Genomic DNA, 22,859 nt, shown 5'->3' on the forward strand with positions numbered 1-22,859 from the left:
ACAGCCTTGATATTCATATCGTTTCAGTGTGTGGGGGGATTTTTAATTCTGATTTTTAATATTGAAGTTTATCTAAGGTTAATTGCTTAAGGTTAATTCACATCCTGTTAAGGCGTCAGTCTGATTTCAGACCCTTCCTCTGCTCTCCCTAGTTAGTTGCCCCCCTGCTCCAGTAGCAGGACCCTCCAGCTCGACGGTAGGACTTCGTTTCATTTTCAGCTCAGCCTGGCAGGCTGCTGGGATGCGCTTGACGCCGTTCACAGTGGGAATTGTGCTGCTGCACCTATTTAAAGAAACCACCTAAAAATGGCACCTAATTAGGTTTTCAAAGCTGCCCCCTGAGGGCATGAGTTACGCTCCCGTCTGTCATGCATCAGATATGAAGACAGAGCGTTGCAGGGGCCGTGCATCGTGTATGAGTGCAGCTCTCCACCGTGGTGCATACTGTATAGAAACTACAGCAACTCTGCAACTCTGAAACTCCTCTGCTTCCCTCCAGCCCTCCAGCACCCCGCCTGCTGCACAGGGGAATGCTGGGTACAGGTACTTCTCAATAGTGCAGCACTAATACAAAGAGAGACCTAGGGTGGTTGAAATGCATAACCCAAATGTGTCTCACAAAGCCTAAGTGACAGTTCTGCATTTCTACCAGAGGAGGGCAGTGTTCCCTAGCTATTCAAAGCCTGCGTCAAGGTGTTTGGAGAAGATAAGCAATACTTTGGGTCTGGGAGTTTCCTCACCTCCTCCAATGGCTTTCATCTGTTTTATCTCAGTGTGTATCTGGACCGTTCCAGCTGGCACACACACATTTCTGGGTAACAGGATCTACTGGATGCTCTGTGAGTGATATCCCATTGTGGCCGTTCTGAAATGGCTGCTGTGCCTCAAACAGCTTCCAGTCTCAGGCTTTCATGTGAGTGTTACGCAGGCTAGCGGGACATGTGAGAGAGAGATTGCAGTGACCTTGCATTCCAGCGCTGCCCGACACAGGCTGTGGAGACGCCAGCAGACTCCAGTTAAACACATGCATGTGTTTATTTATTGTTACACTGCGTTTCATCAACCCTTCAGCTTTCAGGTCTCTTTTGCTATATAGTGTGTTATTACACATACAGGCATATACATGCAGAGATCGATCCAGGTCTACATACATACTGCAATTACATGAAAACACACAGTCAGTATGTTTATATTACAGCATATTACAGATGCAGAGTCACTGGTGTGTTTGTTACGGGACAGAGTTTGCGTTTGGTTTCTGCTGGAATGTGCAGCTGGGTAATCTTTGGAAGCATGCCTAATCCGTTGGGTTTGTTTTCCTTTCTTTCCTGGATAGAAACAGTTTGCATGGATGAAGATCACAGCAGTGTAAGTGAGGACTTGTGAAGACGTGTTTTGATACAGAGAGGACAGTTTCATTCATTCTTACAGCGCACCTCTTCAGACTGGGCTCTTATACAGAGAGGACAGTTTCATTCATTCTCACAGCGCACCTCTTCAGACTGGGCTCTGATACAGAGAGGACAGTTTCATTCATTCTCACAGCACACCTCTTCAGACTGGGCCCTGATACAGAGAGGACAGTTTCATTCATTCTTACAGCGCACCTCTTCAGACTGGGCTCTGATACAGAGAGGACAGTTTCATTCATTCTTACAGCGCACCTCTTCAGACTGGGCTCTGATACAGAGAGGACAGTTTCATTCATTCTCACAGCGCACCTCTTCAGACTGGGCTCTGATACAGAGAGGACAGTTTCATTCATTCTCACAGCACACCTCTTCAGACTGGGCCCTGATACAGAGAGGACAGTTTCATTCATTCTTACAGCGCACCTCTTCAGACTGGGCTCTGATACAGAGAGGACAGTTTCATTCATTCTTACAGCGCACCTCTTCAGACTGGGCTCTGATACAGAGAGGACAGTTTCATTCATTCTCACAGCGCACCTCTTCAGACCGGGCTCTGATACAGAGAGGACAGTTTCATTCATTCTTACAGCGCACCTCTTCAGACTGGGCTCTGATACAGAGAGGACAGTTTCATTCATTCTTACAGCGCACCTCTTCAGACTGGGCTCTGATACAGAGAGGACAGTTTCATTCATTCTTACAGCGCACCTCTTCAGACCGGGCTCTGATACAGAGAGGACAGTTTCATTCATTCTCACAGCGCACCTCTTCAGACTGGGCTCTGATACAGAGAGGACAGTTTCATTCATTCTCACAGCACACCTCCTCAGACTAGTTTATTCTGCAGAGTCACGGTGGTTCTGTATTTTTAAACAGTGTAAGTACTTTCTGTTCTCGTCAGCAGCCTGCATTTCCTTCATCTTCCTGTATCGAGGTGACCTCTAGCATGTGATCCTATGCTTGCAGTACGCTGAGTCTGTGTGTTTTTTTTCTTTGTTTCATTGTGACAAGTAAGTTCCAGTATTGTCAATGAACATCTTCAGTGTGTAACTCTAATCAGTTACATTATTGCAGTTCAGATTCCTAACATTTCAAACCACCACAACTCCCCTCTCCCCTCTCTTTCTCCTCTCCCTTCTCCCCTCTCCCCTCTTCTCTCCCCTCTCTTTCTCCTCTCCCTTCTCCCCTCTCCCCTCTTCTCTCCCCTCTCCCCTCTCTTTCTTCTCTCCCTTCTCCCTTCTCCCCTCTCCCCTCTTCTCTCCCCTCTCCCCTCTCTTTCTTCTCTCCCTTCTCCCTTCTCCCCTCTCCCCTCTTCTCTCCCCTCTCCCCTCTCTTTCTTCTCTCCCTTCTCCCTTCTCCCCTCTCCCCTCTTCTCTCCCCTCTCCCCTCTCTTTCTTCTCTCCCTTCTCCCTTCTCCCCTCTCCCCTCTTCTCTCCCCTCTCCCCTCTCTTTCTCCTCTCCCCTCTCCCCTCTTCTCTCTCCCCCTCCCTCTCTCTCTCTCTCTCCCCCTCCCTCTCTCTCCCTCTCTCTCTCTCTCTCTCTCTCTCTCTCTCTCTCTCTCTCTCTCTCTCTCTCTCTCTCTCTCTTCTTTTTTTATTACACTTTGCAGTTACGCGGTTTGGATGTTTGTCATGAGAATTTGAATATTGACGCAGTCCCTTTGGATATTTACAAAGGAAACACACAGACTGATCCTATCTTAATAATATTACTGCCATGAAAGAGATGTAATAGAGAGGAAGCCACTAATCCAAACTACTCTCTATACAAACTGTGCCACCCAACATCAACGCTGATGAATTTAAACTGTGAGACACGAAGTGAACAAGGGCTGGTTTCACAGACCCTGATCAGACTATGTATTTTTAGGTAAAGTAATCCAAGGTTAGTGCTAATCTGGATCTGTGAAACTAGCCGTACATCGTCTGAGGTCGATGAAACCAACCGAGGGGGCTATAGAAACTCTTAACAAAAACGTGTTCGTTAGTGTGGTGACTTCACTCTCTGCAGCTTTAAGAGGGAAAAAATGACAGAAAATGAAAGGACGTCACCGCGGAGAGGACGGTGGGCGGTGCTTATGGGGGTAGCGAGTTGTGATTGGTCAGGACGCGGAGTAGGCTGTTGAAGTTACGGAAGCCATTCCTCCCTCCTCCTCCGCCCCATGGCAGGACCGGTAATAGAGCCGAGTTTAATCCTGTAGGAATCGGTACTCTTTCTGCTATGGTGTCTGGGATCTAAGTGGTATACAGTGTAGACTGAACCTTGAGCAATTATCTCACTGCAGCGTTACTCGTGGAAAGCGGATAAAACGTCAGTAACATTAGCTGTGCAACGGTAAGTGAACGTGCTGAATTTCATCCAGCAGCCTCTGTCAAAAAAAAACTATGAAAACCCCAGGGGGGGGGTTCACTTATTATAACAATGCAGCGTTTCCATTCCTAAAGGTATGGGGTTTTTAACGATACACGCACGTGGTAGCGGTGTGGGTTTGCATTATTTGTAGCGAGTAAATTAATCTTTGTAATTCAAGGAATCCGCTTAGCCTGTGCAGTGAGTCGCACACACTCGCATCCGCCGCTAGTGTTGCTGCCGTATAGACTCACCGGTGACTGTGGATCTGATCGATTCTCATCGGTGACTGTGGATCTGATCGATTCTCATCGGTGACTGTGGATCTGATCGATTCTCATCGGTGACTGTGGATCTGATCGATTCTCATCGGTGACTGTGGATCTGATCGATTCTCATCGGTGACTGTGGATCTGATCGATTCTCATCGGTGACTGTGGATCTGATCGATTCTCATCGGTGACTGTGGATCTGATCAATTCTCATCGGTGACTGTGGATCCGATCAATTCTCATCGGTGACTGTGGATCTGATCGATTCTCATCGGTGACTGTGGATCTGATCGATTCTCATCGGTGACTGTGGATCCGATCGATTCTCATCGGTGACTGTGGATCCGATCAATTCTCATCGGTGACTGTGGATCTGATCAGTTCTCATCGGTGACTGTGGATCTGATCGATTCTCATCGGTGACTGTGGCTCTGATCGATTCTCATCGGTGACTGTGGATCCGATCAATTCTCATCGGTGACTGTGGATCTGATCAGTTCTCATCGGTGACTGTGGATCTGATCGATTCTCATCGGTGACTGTGGCTCTGATCGATTCTCATCGGTGACTGTGGATCCGATCAATTCTCATCGGTGACTGTGGATCTGATCAGTTCTCATCGGTCACTGTGGATCTGAAGTACGCTGGTTTCTTCCCGTATTGCTTTTAGATCTTAATTTTACTTCGTATTCGTTTATAACACGGCGTTCCGTGGGGGCGTCTCAAATCACTTGTTACACCTAAACACACAGGCTTGGGCGAGGGTTCTGTCGACAGTTCATTTTGAATTCGTTATGAACACGCACTGCCCTCCTGTCTGTGTGCATGCGTGTGTATGTTACATGTAAACCGCAAGGTGAGTTACAGCCCCGGCCGCTGCACTGAGCTCGCTCCATACTGCTGCAGTCTGCTGCGCTGTTTGCTTGAGGAATGTCAAGGTGAGACTAAACTACGCACTAGATCTGATTATACCAATGTTGAAAAAGACCCGCATACAGTGCTCGTCAAACGCGCAATATGTATTGTCTCTAATGTGATTCGATTAGTGTTACGATACGAGCGATACCCGCATTGCACTTCATAATATTGATTTTGTGCAGTTCACAGCGTGCTTGTGTTGGCACCGCTTATCAACTGGGAGACCGATTAGCTTTATTTATTTATGTATTTATTTAAACTGCATTTGAATAATAGTAACAAAAAGACAAACTGATAACGAAGACAAGAAAAAATGGTGTGGGTGTGTTTAAGAGGCGCATGTGCGGTGTACTGCGTTAGATATTCTGGAACTATCCTTAGTACTGTCGTGTACAGCACGATATTTTTAGCCAGTCTCTGCCGGTCACAAAAGAAACACACTGTGTCCCAATTTCACTCGGTCCAGGCTGTACAGCTGAAGGAGGGGCACGGACGTGGTTCCCAAGTCATTGATCAAAACACTGTGGAGAAAATCTAGCAGAGATCAGGGTTTGAAATAGGAGGCTGTGTGGTCCAGTGGTTAAAGAAAAGGGCTTGTATCCAGGAGGTCACTTACAGTGTCACGCTGTAATGGATAATTGCTTCTCATGTGTCTATGGCCTCAAGGATATGGCCAATCAAGTTCAGGTGTGGCATTAAAGGGTACATAAGGACCTTTTTATATTCCTGTGTTACATGTGCCCAGGTGTTGCTACAACTGTTTTACGTAAGATTTACATTTTGACCACATCCATCTCGGTTACATAGGTGAGCAGGAAGGTGGTGTAATAATCACTGTCAGCCGTTTGCACTGGAGACAGGACTGCTGATTACCAGAGCTTGTGTTCTGGGTGTTCTTTAGCCCTGTGTTCAATGCACACAGCAGATGGGAGTGACGGAGGATTGATCCCCTTTCAGTACTTGCCTACTCTTAGAAAGCTGTAGCGATTCTAAAGAAACGGGGGTGGAGAGCCATTCCACTGCAGGTTTAACAGGTGAAACGAGACCATGAACGGCTTTAGGATCTGCCTGGAAGTTTAACTGTTTCCACTAAATGATTTAGAACAGGGTTGCAACAAAGACCAGGAGTGGAAGAGGCAACTGCTTTTAAAAAAAAAGACAAAAAAACTGTGCGCAGGTGGTGCTAATTACTCAGACAGTGCTGGCAGGAGCTCCTGGCCGCAGTGAAATATCTGTTACAGTACAGACAGACGATGTCTGGATATTTACACAAGCACTGAGCGGGTAAGCCTTTAAATAATGCTCTTCTTCTCGTAACCTCCCCACACAGTATGATGCCCCAAGTCCTTTTTTAATCTGATGTTTTTGCTTTAAAGGAAAGTATTTGACTCTGCTGTTGTAATCCTAGCTTGTGTTGAAGCTTTCCCTTTAAGAGTTGTGCTCAGTAAGAATTACTCAGCAGTTTGTAACCCCGCCCCCTCCCTGGTGTTCCGAGTCGCAGTCACTGGATCCCTTTCACTGTTCTGCACGCTTCTGCTTTGCAGATAATAGGAGGGCAGGCTCAGGCACTCATCCATACGCATTTCATAGAAGGGGTTGTCTTGCACTGCGCTGTTTGTGAGTCCTTGCCATCTATTCTGAGCTTAACTGTCATTCTAAAGCTCATAGTCCTTCTGAATACTGACCCTTGTTTCATCATGTTATTAACATGTCTAGGAGCTGTGTTGTGCATGTGTTGCAGTTCAGCGCTGTTTCATGGTTCTTTGGTAATGATCCAGTCCATTCTTCTATTACAGGAACACATTAGTGGACATGCTGCTTGTGAAAGACCGAATCCTCCCCAATGATCTCTGTGTAACCGTGCCAGTGGTGATCATCGGTAAGACCTGTAGGAATCTCTTCATATGTGTCCTAAGAGGAACAAACTGTCGCTTTGTAAAAATCATACCTCTCATTCCACACTATTTTGCAGCTCCTCTGCGGCAAACCCGATTCTTCTCCGTATTTGCAACCTCTGCCCATGTTTTGAAATAGATTCAGCTCTTTGGAAGCAGTAGGTCCGTTTTCACAAAGGTTGTGTTTATTGTTTTAATATGATTTATTAAAGCTGGTAAGCCGCTTGGAGGGAGAGGCGCTTGCGTGTATGTACAGGAACACTCCACCCTTTCCTGGTGATTGTATAACTGAAGAGCTCGGGCTTCACAGTAATCCACCATGAAGACTCCCCTTATTAACAGTTACTATAGACAAAGCACAGCAAGGTGAAGGCATGCTAAGCATAGGTCAGCCTTGTAAAGCAGAGAGGTGTGGTAATGTATATAAAAACCATGGTAAACTATAGTAAATGCAGAATGACCGTGGGTAAAGCGGCGTGCAGGAATACCGTGGTAAAGTTTTGTAAGGGATGCGTGGGTGAGACCGAGCAAGGTGACGTGTGTGTGTGCGTGCGTGCGTGCGTGTTCGTCTGTGTGTGTGTGTGTGTGTGTGTCTGGCTGCGTGCGTGGGTGCGTGCATGTGTGTGTGTCTGGCTGTGTGCGTGCATGTGTGTGTCTGGCTGCGTGCGTGTGTGTGTGTGTCTGGCTGCGTACGTGCGCGCGTGCGTGTGCGCGTGTGTGTGTGTGTTGCACGCTCTTCACATCAGTGCAGGGTTTCAGTGGTTCAGCTTTAACAGTGTCTAGAAGGCATTCTTCTCCCCGGCTGCCCTGTGGAGCTGCCCCTGCTTTCACCCTGCGGACCGTGCTTCAGATCTTCTTGTTCTGTGTGTGTTTTAGGGAATGGCCCCTCTGGGATCTGCCTGTCTTACTTGCTGTCGGGATACACCCCTTACTTAGCCCCAGGAGCGACTCACCCAAACCCTCTCTTACTGAGAAAGCTGGAGGAGAGGCCGGATGTGTCTCTGCTGGAACAGGTGTGCAGGCTGCTGGTTTAACGATGGGACTCGGGTTTGTGTGTTAAAAAGATCTGCATGCACCACGGATCACAGCTGTGGAATATGGAAATAAACACTGTGGACTGTGTGCTGTGTGCTGTGTGCTGTGTCCTGTGGACTGTGTGCTGTGTGCTGTGTGCTGTGTCCTGTGGACTGTGTGCTGTGTGCTGTGGACTGTGTGCTGTGTGCTGTGGACTGTGTGCTGTGGACTGTGTGCTGCGTGCTGTGGACTGTGTGCTGTGTCCTGTGGACTGTGTGCTGTGTTCTGGGTATATAGAGGTCATGTGCAAATGTTTCAAGAGTTTTATTCAGTGTTTGTGACTTTTTGCCTTTCAGTATTTCTAAATTGAGCTCCATTGAGTGTTCAGTAGTCATGGATGGTATTTTTTGTGTTCTCGTAATGAAAAGGGATTTTCCTAGGTGATCCCATTCAGTGCCGTTGTTCTCATTTGCAGGATCTCGAATACCTTTCTGAAGGTTTGGAAGGCAGGTCCTCGAACCCAGCCGCGGTCCTCTTCGACACGCTGCTGCTGCCGGACGGGGATTTCGGGCAGGACTGCGCCTCCGCGCTGCAGTGGCGACGGGAGCGCGAGCGGAGCGTCCCACACCTGGTGCTGGGGAAGGGGCCCCCTGGTGGAGCGTGGCATGTAAGTGCTCTGAAAACACGCTCGAGTGCAATACCTCATGTACCATCACCAGGGACGTGGCCTTCGACACACTGCTGCTCCCAGCTCGGGCGCTGTGCGGATTGGCTTCGAGGCTGGCCGGGGCTCAGGGAGTGGTTTCAATAAGGAGGGACCCGTCTTGGGAGTGCCTCTGTCTTAATATCATTTCCAGATACTGAAACTTTAATTAGGTGTAATGGGGCTATTTAGAAGATTTGCATAAAATCAATTTGTATAAAAATTCTCCAGGAGTGAATGATACAAGTTTGGGGAAAGGATTAGTGCAGAACCAAGGCAATAAGATTCGTGGTCACCGTTTTAGAGTGAGGTGGACTCCACAGACGGTGGTTGAGAAGTCTCTTTTCATGCTAGATTTCTGTCCCTGAGACTCCTGCACAAGGTAATCTAATCCAGCGGATGCACACTTTGCTTCCAGCACTGGGAAAGGTACAATCTCTTTGTCATGTGTGCTTGAGGTAAGGTGGTAAGGTTCCTGATCCAGCAGTAACCCTTTCATCCCAGCTGTGCCTGTATGTGCGCCCCTGCGTATCCTCCCAGTGTGTACTCCGATGGGAGCCCTGAAGTGAAAAGCACTCCACACGTTCTGATCATTCTTCAAGGGGTGTCTCTGTTTATAATCCCGAGCTCTCAATATGAAAGTGTAATCTCCTGCGTTTGCATTCTCTGTCAAATGCACACTGTGCCCCACGGCAGGATCTCGCTGGGTTCTGTAAAATGAAATCTCTTTTGATTATGGTCTCTCTTCATTGCTTGTAGTAAAGCACACTGTTCTGTTTGTGCAGGCCATGGAGGGTTCCATGCGGACCGTCAGCTTGGCAAACTGGATGGAGCTGCCTGGCCTGAAGCTCAAAGACTGGGTCAGAGACAAACGCAGGTCAGATCACTGAAGCACTAGCACCACCTGGTGGCTGCTCAGCATGGTTACCCCGTAATCAAGGGCAATACGCAGTGAATCAGTCCATCAATAGAAATCGGTGATCCAATGACACATGAATGCATTACTGTGGTTCTGATTAATATTAACATCGGCACAGCCTGGCGACGGCTTGCTGGTTGTTTTATGATCTTTAGCAGTGAAGTTATTGCTATTGTATGTTTCAATGACCTGCTTGCTGTGTATTATTTATATTGCTGCAGCATCAATATCTCCTGTCCATCTGGAAACTGATTTGCAGTTAATTAATACTGTAGGGCAAGCTTTTAACCATATAGAGTTGTTAGCTGGGAGTCTTCAGTTAAACCAAAGCTTGAATATATATATATATATATATAATATAGGGATTTGAATTTCCATCCCTCGCTTTATTTTAAATGCATTTATTTATTTTGCACAGAAATCTGCGGAACGACCGGGCCACCCCTGCTGAGATCGCCTCGTACTACCAGCACTTTGTGTCGGAGACAGGCCTGCAGAGCAACTTCGTGAGTCACACGGTGGTGACGTCCGTGCGAAGGGCGCTCCGCAGCGAGGGGGGGCGTGGCTCTGTGGACCAGGAGCACGGAGAGCGTCCCGGGACCACCTGGGAGGTGCGCGGATACCAGAAGAGCCGCGAGGGCCTGGAGCTGCCCTTCGCGGTGAGCGCGGAGAACGTGGTGCTGGCCACCGGCACACACGACAAGCCCGCCAGGCTGGGGGTAGAGGGGGAGGACCTGCCCTTCATCTGCCACAGCTTCTGGGAGTTCGAAGCCGCCATCGCCAGGGGCCAGGTGGACCAGCACTCGGACCCGGTTCTGATTGTGGGGGCCGGGCTGACCGCTGCGGACGGCGTGCTGACCGCTCACCACCTCAACACCCCCGTCTGCCACGCCTTCCGCCGGGCTGTCACCGACCCCGCCCTCATCTTCAACCAGCTGCCCAAGGTGCTGTACCCCGAGTACCACAAGGTGCACCAGATGATGCAGCAGCAGCAGCAGCAGGAGGTGGACAGCGGCTTCACGGGGTCCTACCCGGGCTACGTCAGCTACCCCAAGCACCGCGTCGTGGCTTTCAAACCTGACCACAAGTGCGTGCTGGAGGGGGCCGGGGGCCGGCTGGTGCTGAAGATATCCATGGCGCTCGTGCTCATAGGAGCTCACCCTAACCTCTCCTTCCTCCAGGACAGCGGCAGGTACCTGGGCATCGACCCCCAGCAGCCCATCTCCTGCCGGGGAAATCCAGTGGACGTCCACCCCTTCACCTACGAGTCTGTGCAAGAGCCCGGCCTCTTTGCCATGGGCCCCCTGGTCGGGGATAATTTCGTGCGGTTCCTCAAAGGAGGGGCCCTGGGCATCGCCAGCACACTCTCAAAGCGCAGCAGCAAGGAGGGGGGTCTGTCTGAGGACAGCTCAGGACAGGCGGGCTCTTGCAGCTCATTGGACACATAGGAAGGAAGGACGGAAGGGACTTTGGAAGAGTCTGGGATCGCTGGAATGCAGCAGTCCGAGGGGAGCAGTGCAGTGCGCAGAGTCGGTGGTCTTTCGCTGATCTCTCAATGCAGAGCAGGAGGAGGACTGCTGGAGTCGAATGAAAGTCTCCTTCCTCCAGCACATCAGTGATGGCCATTTCATACAGAGAAGAACCGTCGGAGACCGGGACTATTTAGTTGAATGTTTTTCTGTGTTGTAAACCGTCTTTTATCTTGATTTGTGGGGTGGGGCTGCTGTGTCCTCTGTGTGTAACAGCCTTTAAAAACAGAAACGTTACTCAGAAAGGAGTAGCAAGGAAATCAGCAGTGTCCTGGGATCTCCTGCATCTCCTGTCCGTCCAGCAGTGTCCTGGGATCTCCTGCATCTCCTGTCCATCCAGCAGTGTCCTGGGATCTCCTGCATCTCCTGTCCCTCCAGCAGTGTCCTGAGATCTCCTGCATCTCCTGTCCCTCCAGCAGTGCCCTGGGATCTCCTGCATCTCTTGTCCATCAAGCAGTGTCCCGGGATCCCTTGCATCTCCTGTCCATCCAGCAGTGTCCTGAGATCTCCTGCATCTCCTGTCCATCCAGCAGTGTCCTGAGATCTCCTGCATCTCCTGTCCCTCCAGCAGTGTCCTGGGATCTCCTGCATCTCCTGTCCCTCCAGCAGTGTCCTGGGATCTCCTGCATCTCCTGTCCACCTCCTTTGGTGCCAGCACAGCTGAGCTTGTTGTCCGTTAGCCCTGCTATGGGTTACAGGGGGTGCTGATAGAGTGTGATCAGAAGAATAATTGCTAAGTGAGAATGTCTTCCTGGTAAACAGACACCAGGGGTGTGAGTGTGTCAGTTTGAAGCAGGCGTCTCTCATTGATGCCTCCTTTCTCTAGTACTCTTCAGGGCAGTCCGTGTCAGAGAACATATTCACTCTGAAATAAAGAACTCCTCCAGCTCGTCTCGTTCCTATGGCGCTGGGTGTGTTTTTGTAATCTTGCCATCAGAAAAGCTGCTCATTTCTGTCCGTTTACTCAAGGCTGGTGTTTATTTTTTTTTTTAAGACTCTTCTTGAGTTGTAAACAGTCGAAAGACAGATCCTTCGTGTCTGGTGCAATAAGTTTGTTGTCCAGTGCAGAAGATGGTAGTTGAGTCTGAATCTGTGCCAATTCCAGTGCCTGTATTTGGTAATGCCTACAATAACATGGAACAAAACATCTTGTAGTGTATGTATCTTGTATGTGAGGAGGCTGTGTGGTCCAGTGGTTAAAGAAATGGGCTTGTAACCAGGAGGTCCCCGGTTCAAATCCCACCTCAGCCACTGACTCATTGTGTGACCCTGAGCAAGTCACTTAACCTCCTTGTGCTCCGTCTTTCGGGTGAGATGTAATTGTAAGTGATTCTGCAGCTGATGCATAGTTCACACACCCTAGTCTCTGTAAGTCGCCTTGGATAAAGGTGTCTGCTAAATAAACAAATAATAATAATTTTGACTTGAGGAGACAAAAGCTGAGATTTGTTCTCTATTCGTAATAAATGTATATTTTTATATTAATTTTAAAAAAAAAAAAAAAAGTGGAACAAGCATGCTGAGTTTGTCTTTGTATGTTGACGTGCCAAACGAGCAGATTGTAAACCTGAAAGGCTGAAGGTGCGTTTTCTATACCTGCTGTGACCTGGGTTATATAGGCGCGCCTTGTCTGTCCCTGTCGCAAAACACTAATCCAATCTAATCTGGTGTGCTCCTGTACCTTCAATGCTTTCTCAACCATCGTTTTATATGCACTGTGTGATTTTTCTTAGCAAGGATGTTGTGTATTTTTTTAATATTTTATATTAAACGTATACATATTTGTGAATTTCATTTGCGTTCTTGATATTTTTTCCTAACTTTGTTTTTGCAGCTCACGTTAATCAGTCTACTTGAGGTAAGATACGGAATGTGTAATTCCTCTGTGATGCAATTACAATGCTGGACCACCAGGGGGTGCCAAATAACCCCCGCGCTGTTCTAACTGTTTCATTCCCGTCTGGATGAGTTGTGTTAATGACAGGAGAAACACAAGTGGGAATGCCTTGTGTTATCACCCCTGTCACACAGACTCGCCCCTCAGTGATTCAAACCCGATTTCACTGCTGGCACAGCTCAGTCACACGCACAAGGACTCGGCCCTTTTGGAAGTGGTTGAATGCGCATGTGTTAATACATGGGAGCCCATGCATGTGTTAGTACATGGGAGCCCATGCATGTGTTAGTACATGGGAGCCCGTGTTTGTGAACCTGCGTGGCTGGAGTCTGATTGAAAACCCCAACCCCACTCCTGCTGCAGCCTGCTTTACATGCAGGGATGCAGAGTCAGTCCCTGTGGAGTCTGCTTCAGTCCCGTTAGCTATGTGTATATAAACAGGGCATGGAAGCACCTGGGTGCTTTTTCACCCAAATGGGACTCCTGCAGTATTGGTGGGAGGATGGGCACTGCTGAAATGATGTATTGCTTTGCAGCGTCTGTGGAGTATCGCTGACCCTGGACAGAGGAACCCTCCTCATCATAAACGAAGAGGAGGTACGATTACAATCGAGGTGCTGGGCTTAGAGCAGAACTTCTCGTCTTCTGCTGAGGCACCACCAGGTGGCAGCGAACGCCTTGTATGCGGAGTCGAGCTTGTGCACTGAAACCCTGGCAAAGATAAAAAGGAATACATGTGTGGATATCAAAGCACTGTGTCAGTACGCAGGCTGATGTTTAAAAACCTCAATGTGTTAGATCAGAAAGCTCCAGCCCCGGTCTCCCTGGCAACATGCTGCACCTCTCATCTTTACTGCCAGACCAGGAGCCTGTCCTCGCTCTGACCTTGTTTTAGTGCCGTGTTTGAGAAGGCTCTGTTAAAGTTTGGTGTGTTCCTCTCTCCTGCCCTTGCACACACCTGGCTGCCTCTGGACAGTGTTAATGCAGCCCCTCAAGAACAGGGCAAGGCTGGTCTGTTTGTGGTTGACCTTTTCTTTAGCTTAGTTTAAGCACTAGAGCTACATTTCTATACATAATCGCAGCTTTTTCATGTATTGCATCTGCAAAGGCTCTAGCCGAAATGTTTGGTTGAAATCGATTTTTTAGAGGAGCGAGAAAAAAATACAAAAGAAGGTAACTTGTACTGGGTGAAGATTCTCAGTTTTTTTTATTTCTACTGCATATTATTTTGAAATAATAAAAAAAGAAAGTCTCTCGTGTTGAAAGGTAAGCGTCGCTCTAAAGATCACTGGAGTGACTCTGAGGAGTTTGTTGGCAGCTCCAGTCTCCAGGGGTCCTGGAACAGCTACTGCCTCCTCTTCCTGCTGAGAGTGACGTTACTGATGAAGTGACGAGCTGAGGAGAGGGAACAGCAGCTTGGGATCGGGGTTGCTTTCCGCTTCTAATAGCCACTGAATTGCTGCTAATCGATTTGTTTTCCACTGTTCATCAATCAAACCAGCGCCTGGCAGCCAGTGTCCAGCAGACCTGTGCCCAGCCTTCAGTACGACTTGTGCCTTCAGTTTAGTCTGTTTAAAACTGTATTATACAGTTGCTGGAGTAATCTGTAATCTGTTTATAGAGGAGCGCAGGTCCACCCTGCTTCACTGCCATGGAGATTTATAGGATGGGTATTAATACAGAGCAGATAGAGGGGTACAGAGGAGCGCAGGTCCACCCTGCTTCACTGCCATGGAGATTTATAGGATGGGTATTAATACAGAGCAGATAGAGGGGTACAGAGGGGCGCAGGTCCACCCTGCTTCACTGCCATGGAGATTTATAGGATGGGTATTAATACAGAGCAGATAGAGGGGTACAGAGGGGTGCAGGTCCACCCTGCTTCACTGCCATGGAGATTTATAGGATGGGTATTAATACAGAGCAGATAGAGGGGTACAGAGGGGCGCAGGTGCTTTATATCTTTGAGAGATTTATATGATGGCTCCAGCGAGCACCGGACTGGCCCTCCTGCAGGTTGAAAGAACATGTGCTGCGTTCAGCACACATGGAATTGACCATGGCTGTGCCTGATAAGAAACACATGCAGAGCTGAGAAACCCTGTATACTGCTCATCTGGAATTAAATCATGTGACTCTGCAAGCAATACTACTAACCCTGTTCTTTAAACTGTTTACATGCACACAAACAAACAAACAAACAAACAAACAAACGAGGAAACAGAAACCCTGAGCAATACAAACCACCTCCATTAGAACTGCAGAGAGGCAGCAGGGAAGAGAACACACTTCATACTGGTGACTCCTTTTAATACAGATATCCTGGTGACAGTGTAACAAGGCATAGTGGAAAACAGCATGGCCAGATAAGAAGCAGCGGCAAGCCTCCCAGCATTCTGGTAACGAACATGTATTTGCATGGATTAGGGTATAGGGGTTAGGGTATAGGGGTTAGGGGTTAGGGGTTAGGGTATAGGGGTTGGGTATAGGGGTTAGGGTATAGGGGTTAGGGTATAGGGGTTAGGGGTTAGGGTATTGGGGTTAGGGTATAGGGGTTAGGGTATAGGGGTTAGGGTTAGGGTATAGGGGTTAGGGTATTGGGGTTAGGGTATAGGGGTTAGGGTATAGGGGTTAGGGTATAGGGGTTAGGGGTTAGAGTTAAGGTATAGGGGTTAGGGTATAGGGGTTAGGGTATAGGGGTTACGGTATTGGGGTTAGGGTTATGGTATAGGGGTTAGGGGTTAGGGTATAGGGGTTAGGGTATAGGGGTTAGGGTATATGCCAGGACTGCACTGTGCAGAGTGCACCGTGGTAAGCTTTGTAATGGTAATTGCAGCTGGCTGACTCTAGCTCAGAACAGCCATGTGTGCTGGTGACTGTTCCTTGAACCCACTGCTCTACTCTGCAGCCTCTTGATGGAGCAGGACCAGCTGGAGTCCTGCACAGGCAGGCACCTCTGCACAGCTTCACACAGCTGGGCTATCTCAGAGCAACATTTAAGACTATTATTATTATTATTATTATTATTATTATTATTATTATTATGATTTAACAGTAATTATGTACAGTGGTTAAAATAAGTTACAGAATTTTTTTTATAAATACCTTTCTCGTAAAATAAAATATATTTAATCGTTTTGCTGAATGTATTATTAAAGTGTAAACACACGCACACGCACACGCACACGCACACGCACACACAACTTAGAGAAAAGGTAACCATTTAAACAACGTTCCCACTAAGAGGCGCCTGCGCACGAATTTATATTACATCAGCCTGCATACAGACACCAAAAGACCCGAACATGGCTTCGGCATGGACGGAAATGAACGGAAAGGAACGGAGAATTCCGAAAAGGATCGTTGGAGCTCCGCCCTCGGACGGAATTGACTCGGGGAGAGAGAATGGGTTTCTCCAAGCGGAGAAAAATTTAAGCACACAGAGAGACATCACACCGCGACTGCTGGAGGTATACAAACACACATTGTGTGGCAAACGAGAGATACATACAACTTTATACATTATCCACACGAGCGATTCGCCGCCGAGAAGCACAGAAACAGGGGTTAACGACATATTATATTAGTAATCATGGGGACAAGGATATTAAAGATGTGTTGATGATGACGCCGCCTGCCACAACAAACCCGGTCCCAGTGTTTGGGAATTGAGACGGAAATAAATTAAAAAAGACGTTTTTTTTTTTCCTTGTAAGCAAAGCAATGTTTTCTTTGACGTTTTGATTTCGTTTCATCTGCCGTGAAGTTGGATTTTTTTTTTATTCGGAGGAATTCTCAAATTCAATTTGTTTGTGTTTTTTTTTTAACATTTTGTATTGTGCTTTTTGGATAACATGGATGTTGGAATCGAAAAGGAGTGTAGCGCGTTGGGAGGGCTGTTTCAAACTATTATGACTGATATGAAGGTAAGCCTTTTCATTTTGTATTTTGCACTAAACCGCAGACTTATCGTATTCAATGTGCTGTTGCTTGTACGTATTCGGCGCGGTCCAACAATATCCAATTCAGACTTACAAATACAGCACCGACACATTTTAAGAATTCATTTATTTCCCAATCCCAGTTCAACAATGACTACAAACGTGTTATAAATTACAACCCACCGCTGGTGTTACAATGCATCAAATCGACGACTAAAAAAAAACATTTTAAAATAATTTATTTGCAAACTCTAAAGCCACAGGAAAAAAATAAAAGTTGTAAAAAGTCAACACGGCACGTACACCGTTTTGCTGCCATAGCGTTTGTTGTCGTTCTTCTGGTCTGTTGTGTTGTGTTGGGGTGAGTTATGACTGGCTGTACAGATTCAGTTAATCTACAGTGTTTCTTCATATATACAGTTCAGTATGACCCCAGCAACATGTTATCACATGAACGTTTGGAAGATATGCTGGGGCATTTTCTAAGTTGCCATTTTGGGAGGGAGGGAGCAAAGTCTGGAAAAAGGAGAGGGGAGTGGAGTGGGCAGCACTTGTACACTTACTAGTCTGCTTCCCAAAGTGTTTGTACTGGGGCTCTTAATAATTCATTGCAAGAGCTTCCCGGTTGTTTTTTGAAGCGTGATTCACGCGCTGTGCTCCTTTGCATGGTATATTTCACGCGCTGTGCTCGTTTGCACGGTATATTTCACGCGCTGTGCTCCTTTGCACGGTATATTTCACGCGCTGTGCTCCTTTGCACGGTATATTTCACGCGCTGTGCTCCTTTGCAAGGTGTGTTTCATTGCACACGCGCATAAATAGGTTGTGACGGTTCAATGCCCAGGTGAGCCGGAAGTGACTTAACAATACCAGCAGCACTCTGAGGTGCGGCCTCTGTGCTCTGAGTCTCCAGCAGGGCTGGCGCGCTTTTGTTGAGTTACTCTTATTGGCATTCTGCAACCTGCAGTACAGCAGCATTGTGTACAGCCACCGCCACCAGCTACTGTCTATGCGCGCTGTTTAAGTGTTAAAGTTATCAGGTCAGCGTTAAGCTTGCATACAGTGGTTGCTGAACTTCACTCTGGGGTTGTTGATGCGTGCACACTACCTCTCAGAGCTGTGCTAATGCACTCCCTTGCTTGAGAATGGATATGATGGTTGGCATGGTTTTAGAAGCAGATGTTGGTGCTTGCTAGGAGTCAGCATGGGCTGCTTTGGATTCCTCTCCAGTCCAGTCTGAGGTGGCTGAATGTGAGAGGGCAGGAGTGCCCAGACTGGTATCCACACTGTAAGGGTGTGTGTGCTGTTTCACATGTGACTGTGGTGTTCACACTGTAAGGGTGTGCGTGCTGTTTCACATGTGACTGTGTTGTTCACACTGTAAGGGTGTGCGTGCTGTTTCACATGTGACTGTGGTGTTCACACTGTAAGGGTGTGCATGCTGTTTCACATGTGACTGTGGTGTTCACACTGTAAGGGTGTGCGTGCTGTTTCACATGTGACTGTGTTGTTCACACTGTAAGGGTGTGCGTGCTGTTTCACATGTGACTGTGGTGTTCACACTGTAAGGGTGTGCGTGCTGTTTCACATGTGACTGTGTTGTTCACACTGTAAGGGTGTGCGTGCTGTTTCACATGTGACTGTGGTGTTCCAGGTCTTGGTAAATGCTTGGACTCTAGCTTGTTACCCGCAGGCTGTGTGAATTTCTTAAAGGGCTGCTGGATTTTAAAAGCATGACGACATGAAAGTCTTCCGTGGCTTAAGCATTTTGATAGACTTGACAGAACTGGTCTGGAGTCCTTGCTGCGCTGATGATAGCTGTGTTTACGCTGGCTGTCTGCCATGTGATTTCTTGTTTGGTTCCTAGGTGTGTCTTGAACTGTCATTGCACAATGAGTCTTGACTAAGTCACACAGGTGTGCATATCTGTTACAGATACTACCCTATGCAAATACTAGTTAGTGAAACATGGATTTGCTGTTCAGGGGGAGGCATCACAAATTCAGATCCCACCACAAAAACTTCACAACAGTCACGCTTTGTGTCTGATTTTTCCTTTGCTGTTTTATGTTCCAGTAACTGGGATATATAAAGCTGTGCCGGGCGGGTTAGGATCGCGGGCTTGTTAGCAATGGGAAGGGTTGATGAAGACGCTGGCGTCTCTTAAGACAGCGTGTTTTAATCGTTGCCGAATGCACTTGAGAAAACAGGAGAAGGGAGTAGAAGTGCAAGTGTGTTTGAAGTACTGCACACACCAAGCCTTGCGAAAGAGAGTTCATTGAACAACACAGGAGCTTGGCAGCCACTCTACATCATGGAGTGATGAGTGAGAGCGCATCATTAATGAATTTTAATTTGTGTGTGTCTCGTTAACCCTGTTAACAAGCGATACAGTATAACCCACAGCCATTAAGATGAGAGAAAAACGAAGCCCTGTAATGCATATGAACATAACCGTCTGAATAGAGACGGAGACGACACAGATACAGCTCTCATTACAGAGACATTGACGTGAATATTCAGCCCCCCGCGCCTCTGCACCGCAGAACAGTGAACAGATCACCCACTGCCCTTAAACACTGTGGTGAACAGAGCTGTGTGGCAGTGCGCTTTTACATTTTCATTACCATGTGGCTGAATCTCAGGAGCTTGTCCTCTGCTGTCTCCTCTTGCTGCTTGGAGAGGAGAGCTGACGCATTGTTTTGTTTTTGCTTCCCTAAACTACCAAAAAAAAAAAAAACCCCACAACCACACAAGTTGGTTCTGAAAGTATGATTCAGTGTTTATGGATCAGTTGCCCTGGCTACAGCGGAGCTGCTTCGGAACATTGCATGACAGTGGAACTGTGGTTACACGCTGGCGGAGAGCCTGTAATGTGCTGGAGCGTGATCTTCACATGCGGGCTGATTGTGAAGGGCTTGTAACAAGCCTTCCATTGAGATGGAACAGCCCTGCAGTAAAGCAGTGAGCTGTGCAGTTGTGAGATTTACAGGACAGCTGCAGTAATCTTTCCTGGCAGTGTAAGCGAGCCGGAGAGCCAACGCTACAGCCGTGTGAGCTACTGTAAGGATGACCTGTAGAGTGCAGGGCGAGACAGACCCCCGGCATTCCTGCGCTCCTCTGTTACTGCCGCGCTGTGTTTGTTGTCTTGTCGATTCATCTTTAGGTCGGAGTTATCCGTTGCTCGGTCCCGGGGGGGGCTTCACAGTGGCTCTTGTTGTTTTATGCTCACCAGTGCCTGATTTTGTTTTTCGGCGTTTTCAATATTTTTTTGCGTCCCTGATTTCTCACTGATCCGTCTGCTTTATTTAACCCTGCTCGTTTCCAGTGAGGCCTGGTCCCACAGTAAGTCTCCAGCGTGGTAAGCATTGCGGATCTCCTGTCATTCTCTCAAGGTTAGTTTGCACAGCGAGCTCCATTGACTGAGCCTCCTCCTCACTGCTCAGCGCAGGTCAGGCTGTGGTTATTGTTTCACCAGCAGCCGTTGCCATGTGAAGTGTTCAGTGTCTGAGATTCACTGGGATTTGCTTACGCTCTTGTACGTCAAGATGCAGGCACAGATAAGAGGAAGGAGCGTGTGGGTGTGTGTAAAAGCAGGAAGTACCTGGGGCTGTGCTTGTATGAAGGTGTGGAGGAACATCAGTGACTCAGTCAGATGAGCAATGAGGGAATGTTGCAAGTAGGACGAGCTGTGCTGTATTTTTCATCTCAGTGGTCTTTACTAAATCCTTTCCTAATAAAGTGAAATCCTTGGTCTGCAGTGTATTGTTCAGCATTGTATCTCATGAGTGCTGAGACTGCTAGGGAATTACGTCTTTGCAAACCCGGTGTGAGACTTAATGGAAACCCAGCCAGGACGCTGTGAGCCAGGAAACAAAACAAACCCCGTCTAATTGCACTACAGAAGCTTACGTAAAGTTCTCGGTTTGCTTCTCCTCATTTCAGGAAGTATGTCACTGCTTCACTTCCTTGCTCATTTGGGAGGGTCGAAGCAGGTCCGTGGAAGCAGCAGCTGGCTGGTTGTTGATGGGGAATGAAGGTGTTGAAAGGGGTGGGGACTCTCTCCTGGTTAAGTGTTGGGGGTCCAGGAAAGACGATGCACAGTGAAATAAGACTGCAGACTGCAGCCTGGCTGTCCAGAGCACACAGGGGGATTCATTAATACAAGCATGCCGATGGTGTGTTGAACTGCTGACTCCCCACAGCCCGCAGCGCTGTGCTTTCACACCGGGAGTACCTGGCAGCAGTGGAGCATTGCTTTGATAGAGCTTCATGTAAGATAGACCTGTTGATACTACTGCTTTCTCAGCAGGACCGCCGCGCACTTCAAATTGTATTTCCTTTTTCTTTGGGTAGAAAGAGAAGGGGAAGCTTCCTGTTGTCTGCCGGCCCGCCCGTGTCTGATGTTGTTTTCACCTTTGTGTAGAACTGAAACGGACGGGAGATGAGCCAACCTTCAAAGCTTTATCTTTAAGGGACTGAAGCTGCTGCGTAATAAAACACATACTTATTGAAGGGAGGAGTAGCGCTGACAGGAGTGTTTAGCAGTGCTGCGATGCAGTGGACAGTTCGTTTCACATCCGGTCCTGGGACTGTTGCTCATGTGCTGAAATGCTGTAGGTTTATTTGAGGTACAGAGTTAAATAGAAGAGCCGAGTCCTCCTATCTAAAGTGAGTTACCGCTGTCAGCACACTAACCGGAGAACAAACGTAAATTTAGCACCAAAAAAAAACCAACAAAACATTTTGGTGTCCCAGGTTACCGCCAAAGCGAGAGACGAGGTTTCTTCAGTTGTGTTCAGGTTCGAAGCTCGAGTGTTGTGTGTAAATGCGCCCCAGCTGCAGCACGCAGTGTATTGTAGATCGGACAGGCCCACAATGGTGCAGGACATCGCAGGTAAATTAAGAATGCTGTGTCCAAAGCAAATCTCCAGTTATTATGCTGAGTTTTTGTTTTCACAAGCCCTGCAACTGGACCTGCCCCAAACCGGACTGGAGTTTGTTTGCGCCCAGCAGCTGCTAAACTTTTCTTTTTTCAAAGCGCTGGTTTGACTACACCCAAGGGAGTGTTTATTCGAAGCAAAGCTAGCTTGGGTTACCCTCGGCTGGCTTGAGCGACGTCCTTATGAACCCGCCCTACTGACCAGGCTAGGAATGCACTGGACCTCTGTGACTCCCGGTGCAGAGGCACTCAGAGCCACACAGACTCCTTTCTCTTGATGCGCTCCAGTTTGGTGTAACTTGCCCCTGGGAGTTGTTGCTGGTGTATGTAGAAGTATTGTTTTCTCTGCTTCCATGTTCTGTGCCTGTAGGTACTGGTTCCTGGTATAGCAGACATTGCTGTGCAGTTACACACTGTGACCCTGCCAGCGAGGTCAGAAGCTGTCACTTTCCATTTCAATTGAAAAACCATCTGAACGTCTCTCATCTCTTGGTGCCAGCTCTCTGTCAAGACCATTTTACTCAGTCACTGTGGGAGAGGCAGGGCACTATATTTCAGCTTGTGTTTTTGTTGTGGGCTGAATTTGGTTGCATTGAAACACACGAGCATAACCCTCCCCGCCCGCCCCCCAAACCAGTTGGACCCAGTTAAAGTCTGTTTTCTAATTTTCTTTTTTCCTTCTTTGTGTTTTCAGTCCAGTTACCCTGCATGGGAGGATTTTGTATCGAAAGGAGCCAAGCTGCAGTCTCAGTTAAGGTAAAGTACCCTCTCGCTCTGTTTCTTTGGGACCTGTCGTTCGCTTCTAACACAGAGTGACACATGAATCACACCCTCAGTATAAGGCTGGTGATCCATCATGGTGTTGCAGTGTTTGATGATGCAGCATAGCCACTGTGCCTCGCTGCAGCAGCTATCCTTATTTGTACTGGAGGGTGCAGATACAAGAGAGGTAATTGGTAGCTCAGCAGACAACCTGACTTGATAAGCATAAGAGTAAATATTTAGCTGGAGTGAATTTAGCACACTCGCCCGTAGCAAACGAAATATAAACACAGTGAAGTTGAAAAT

The 22,859-nt window shown here is 47.8% G+C and overlaps 2 protein-coding genes across 6 annotated transcripts in view; both read left to right on the plus strand.

Moving 5' to 3' along the window:
- The first annotated feature begins 3,542 nt into the window (after positions 1–3,542).
- LOC117428627 (oxidative stress-induced growth inhibitor 2-like) lies at positions 3,543–12,805 on the plus strand. 3 transcript variants are annotated; one of them, XM_034047732.3, is made up of 6 exons: positions 3,543–3,746; positions 6,748–6,830; positions 7,723–7,859; positions 8,336–8,527; positions 9,349–9,440; positions 9,901–12,805. In XM_034047732.3, the coding sequence occupies exons 2-6, from the start codon at positions 6,764–6,766 to the stop codon at positions 10,928–10,930; spliced, it is 1,518 nt and encodes a 505-aa protein (XP_033903623.3). In that variant the 5' UTR covers positions 3,543–3,746; positions 6,748–6,763; the 3' UTR covers positions 10,931–12,805. The 3 variants fall into 3 exon arrangements, with proteins under 3 accessions (XP_033903623.3, XP_033903621.3, XP_033903624.3); XM_034047730.3 differs by lacking the exon at positions 3,543–3,746 and adding an exon at positions 4,634–4,971; XM_034047733.3 differs by lacking the exon at positions 3,543–3,746 and adding an exon at positions 6,366–6,568.
- A 3,400-nt stretch (positions 12,806–16,205) lies between these two features.
- LOC117421096 (protein MTSS 1-like) overlaps positions 16,206–22,859 on the plus strand; it is a 56,709-nt gene continuing 50,055 nt past the window's right edge. For 2 of the 3 annotated variants that reach the window (XM_059004466.1, XM_059004467.1), the window contains exons 1-2: positions 16,206–16,834; positions 22,486–22,547. In XM_059004466.1, the coding sequence (XP_058860449.1) occupies positions 16,763–16,834; positions 22,486–22,547 (134 nt within the window). In that variant the 5' untranslated portion in view covers positions 16,206–16,762. The remainder of the gene's footprint in view (positions 16,835–22,485; positions 22,548–22,859) is intronic. The other variant, XM_059004468.1, reaches the window with a different exon arrangement.

This window comes from Acipenser ruthenus, chromosome 29, assembly GCF_902713425.1.
Source record: "Acipenser ruthenus chromosome 29, fAciRut3.2 maternal haplotype, whole genome shotgun sequence".
NCBI lineage: Eukaryota > Metazoa > Chordata > Actinopteri > Acipenseriformes > Acipenseridae > Acipenser > Acipenser ruthenus.

What these genes read in the sequence shown, in the direction of transcription:
- LOC117428627 (XM_034047730.3), top strand. An exon ending in CGTGCCAGTGGTGATCATCG is followed by an intron (nt 6,831 to 7,722) that starts GTAAGACCTGTA and finishes TGTGTGTTTTAG; the next exon opens with GGAATGGCCCCTCTGGGATC. An exon ending in CCCCTGGTGGAGCGTGGCAT is followed by an intron (nt 8,528 to 9,348) that starts GTAAGTGCTCTG and finishes CTGTTTGTGCAG; the next exon opens with GCCATGGAGGGTTCCATGCG.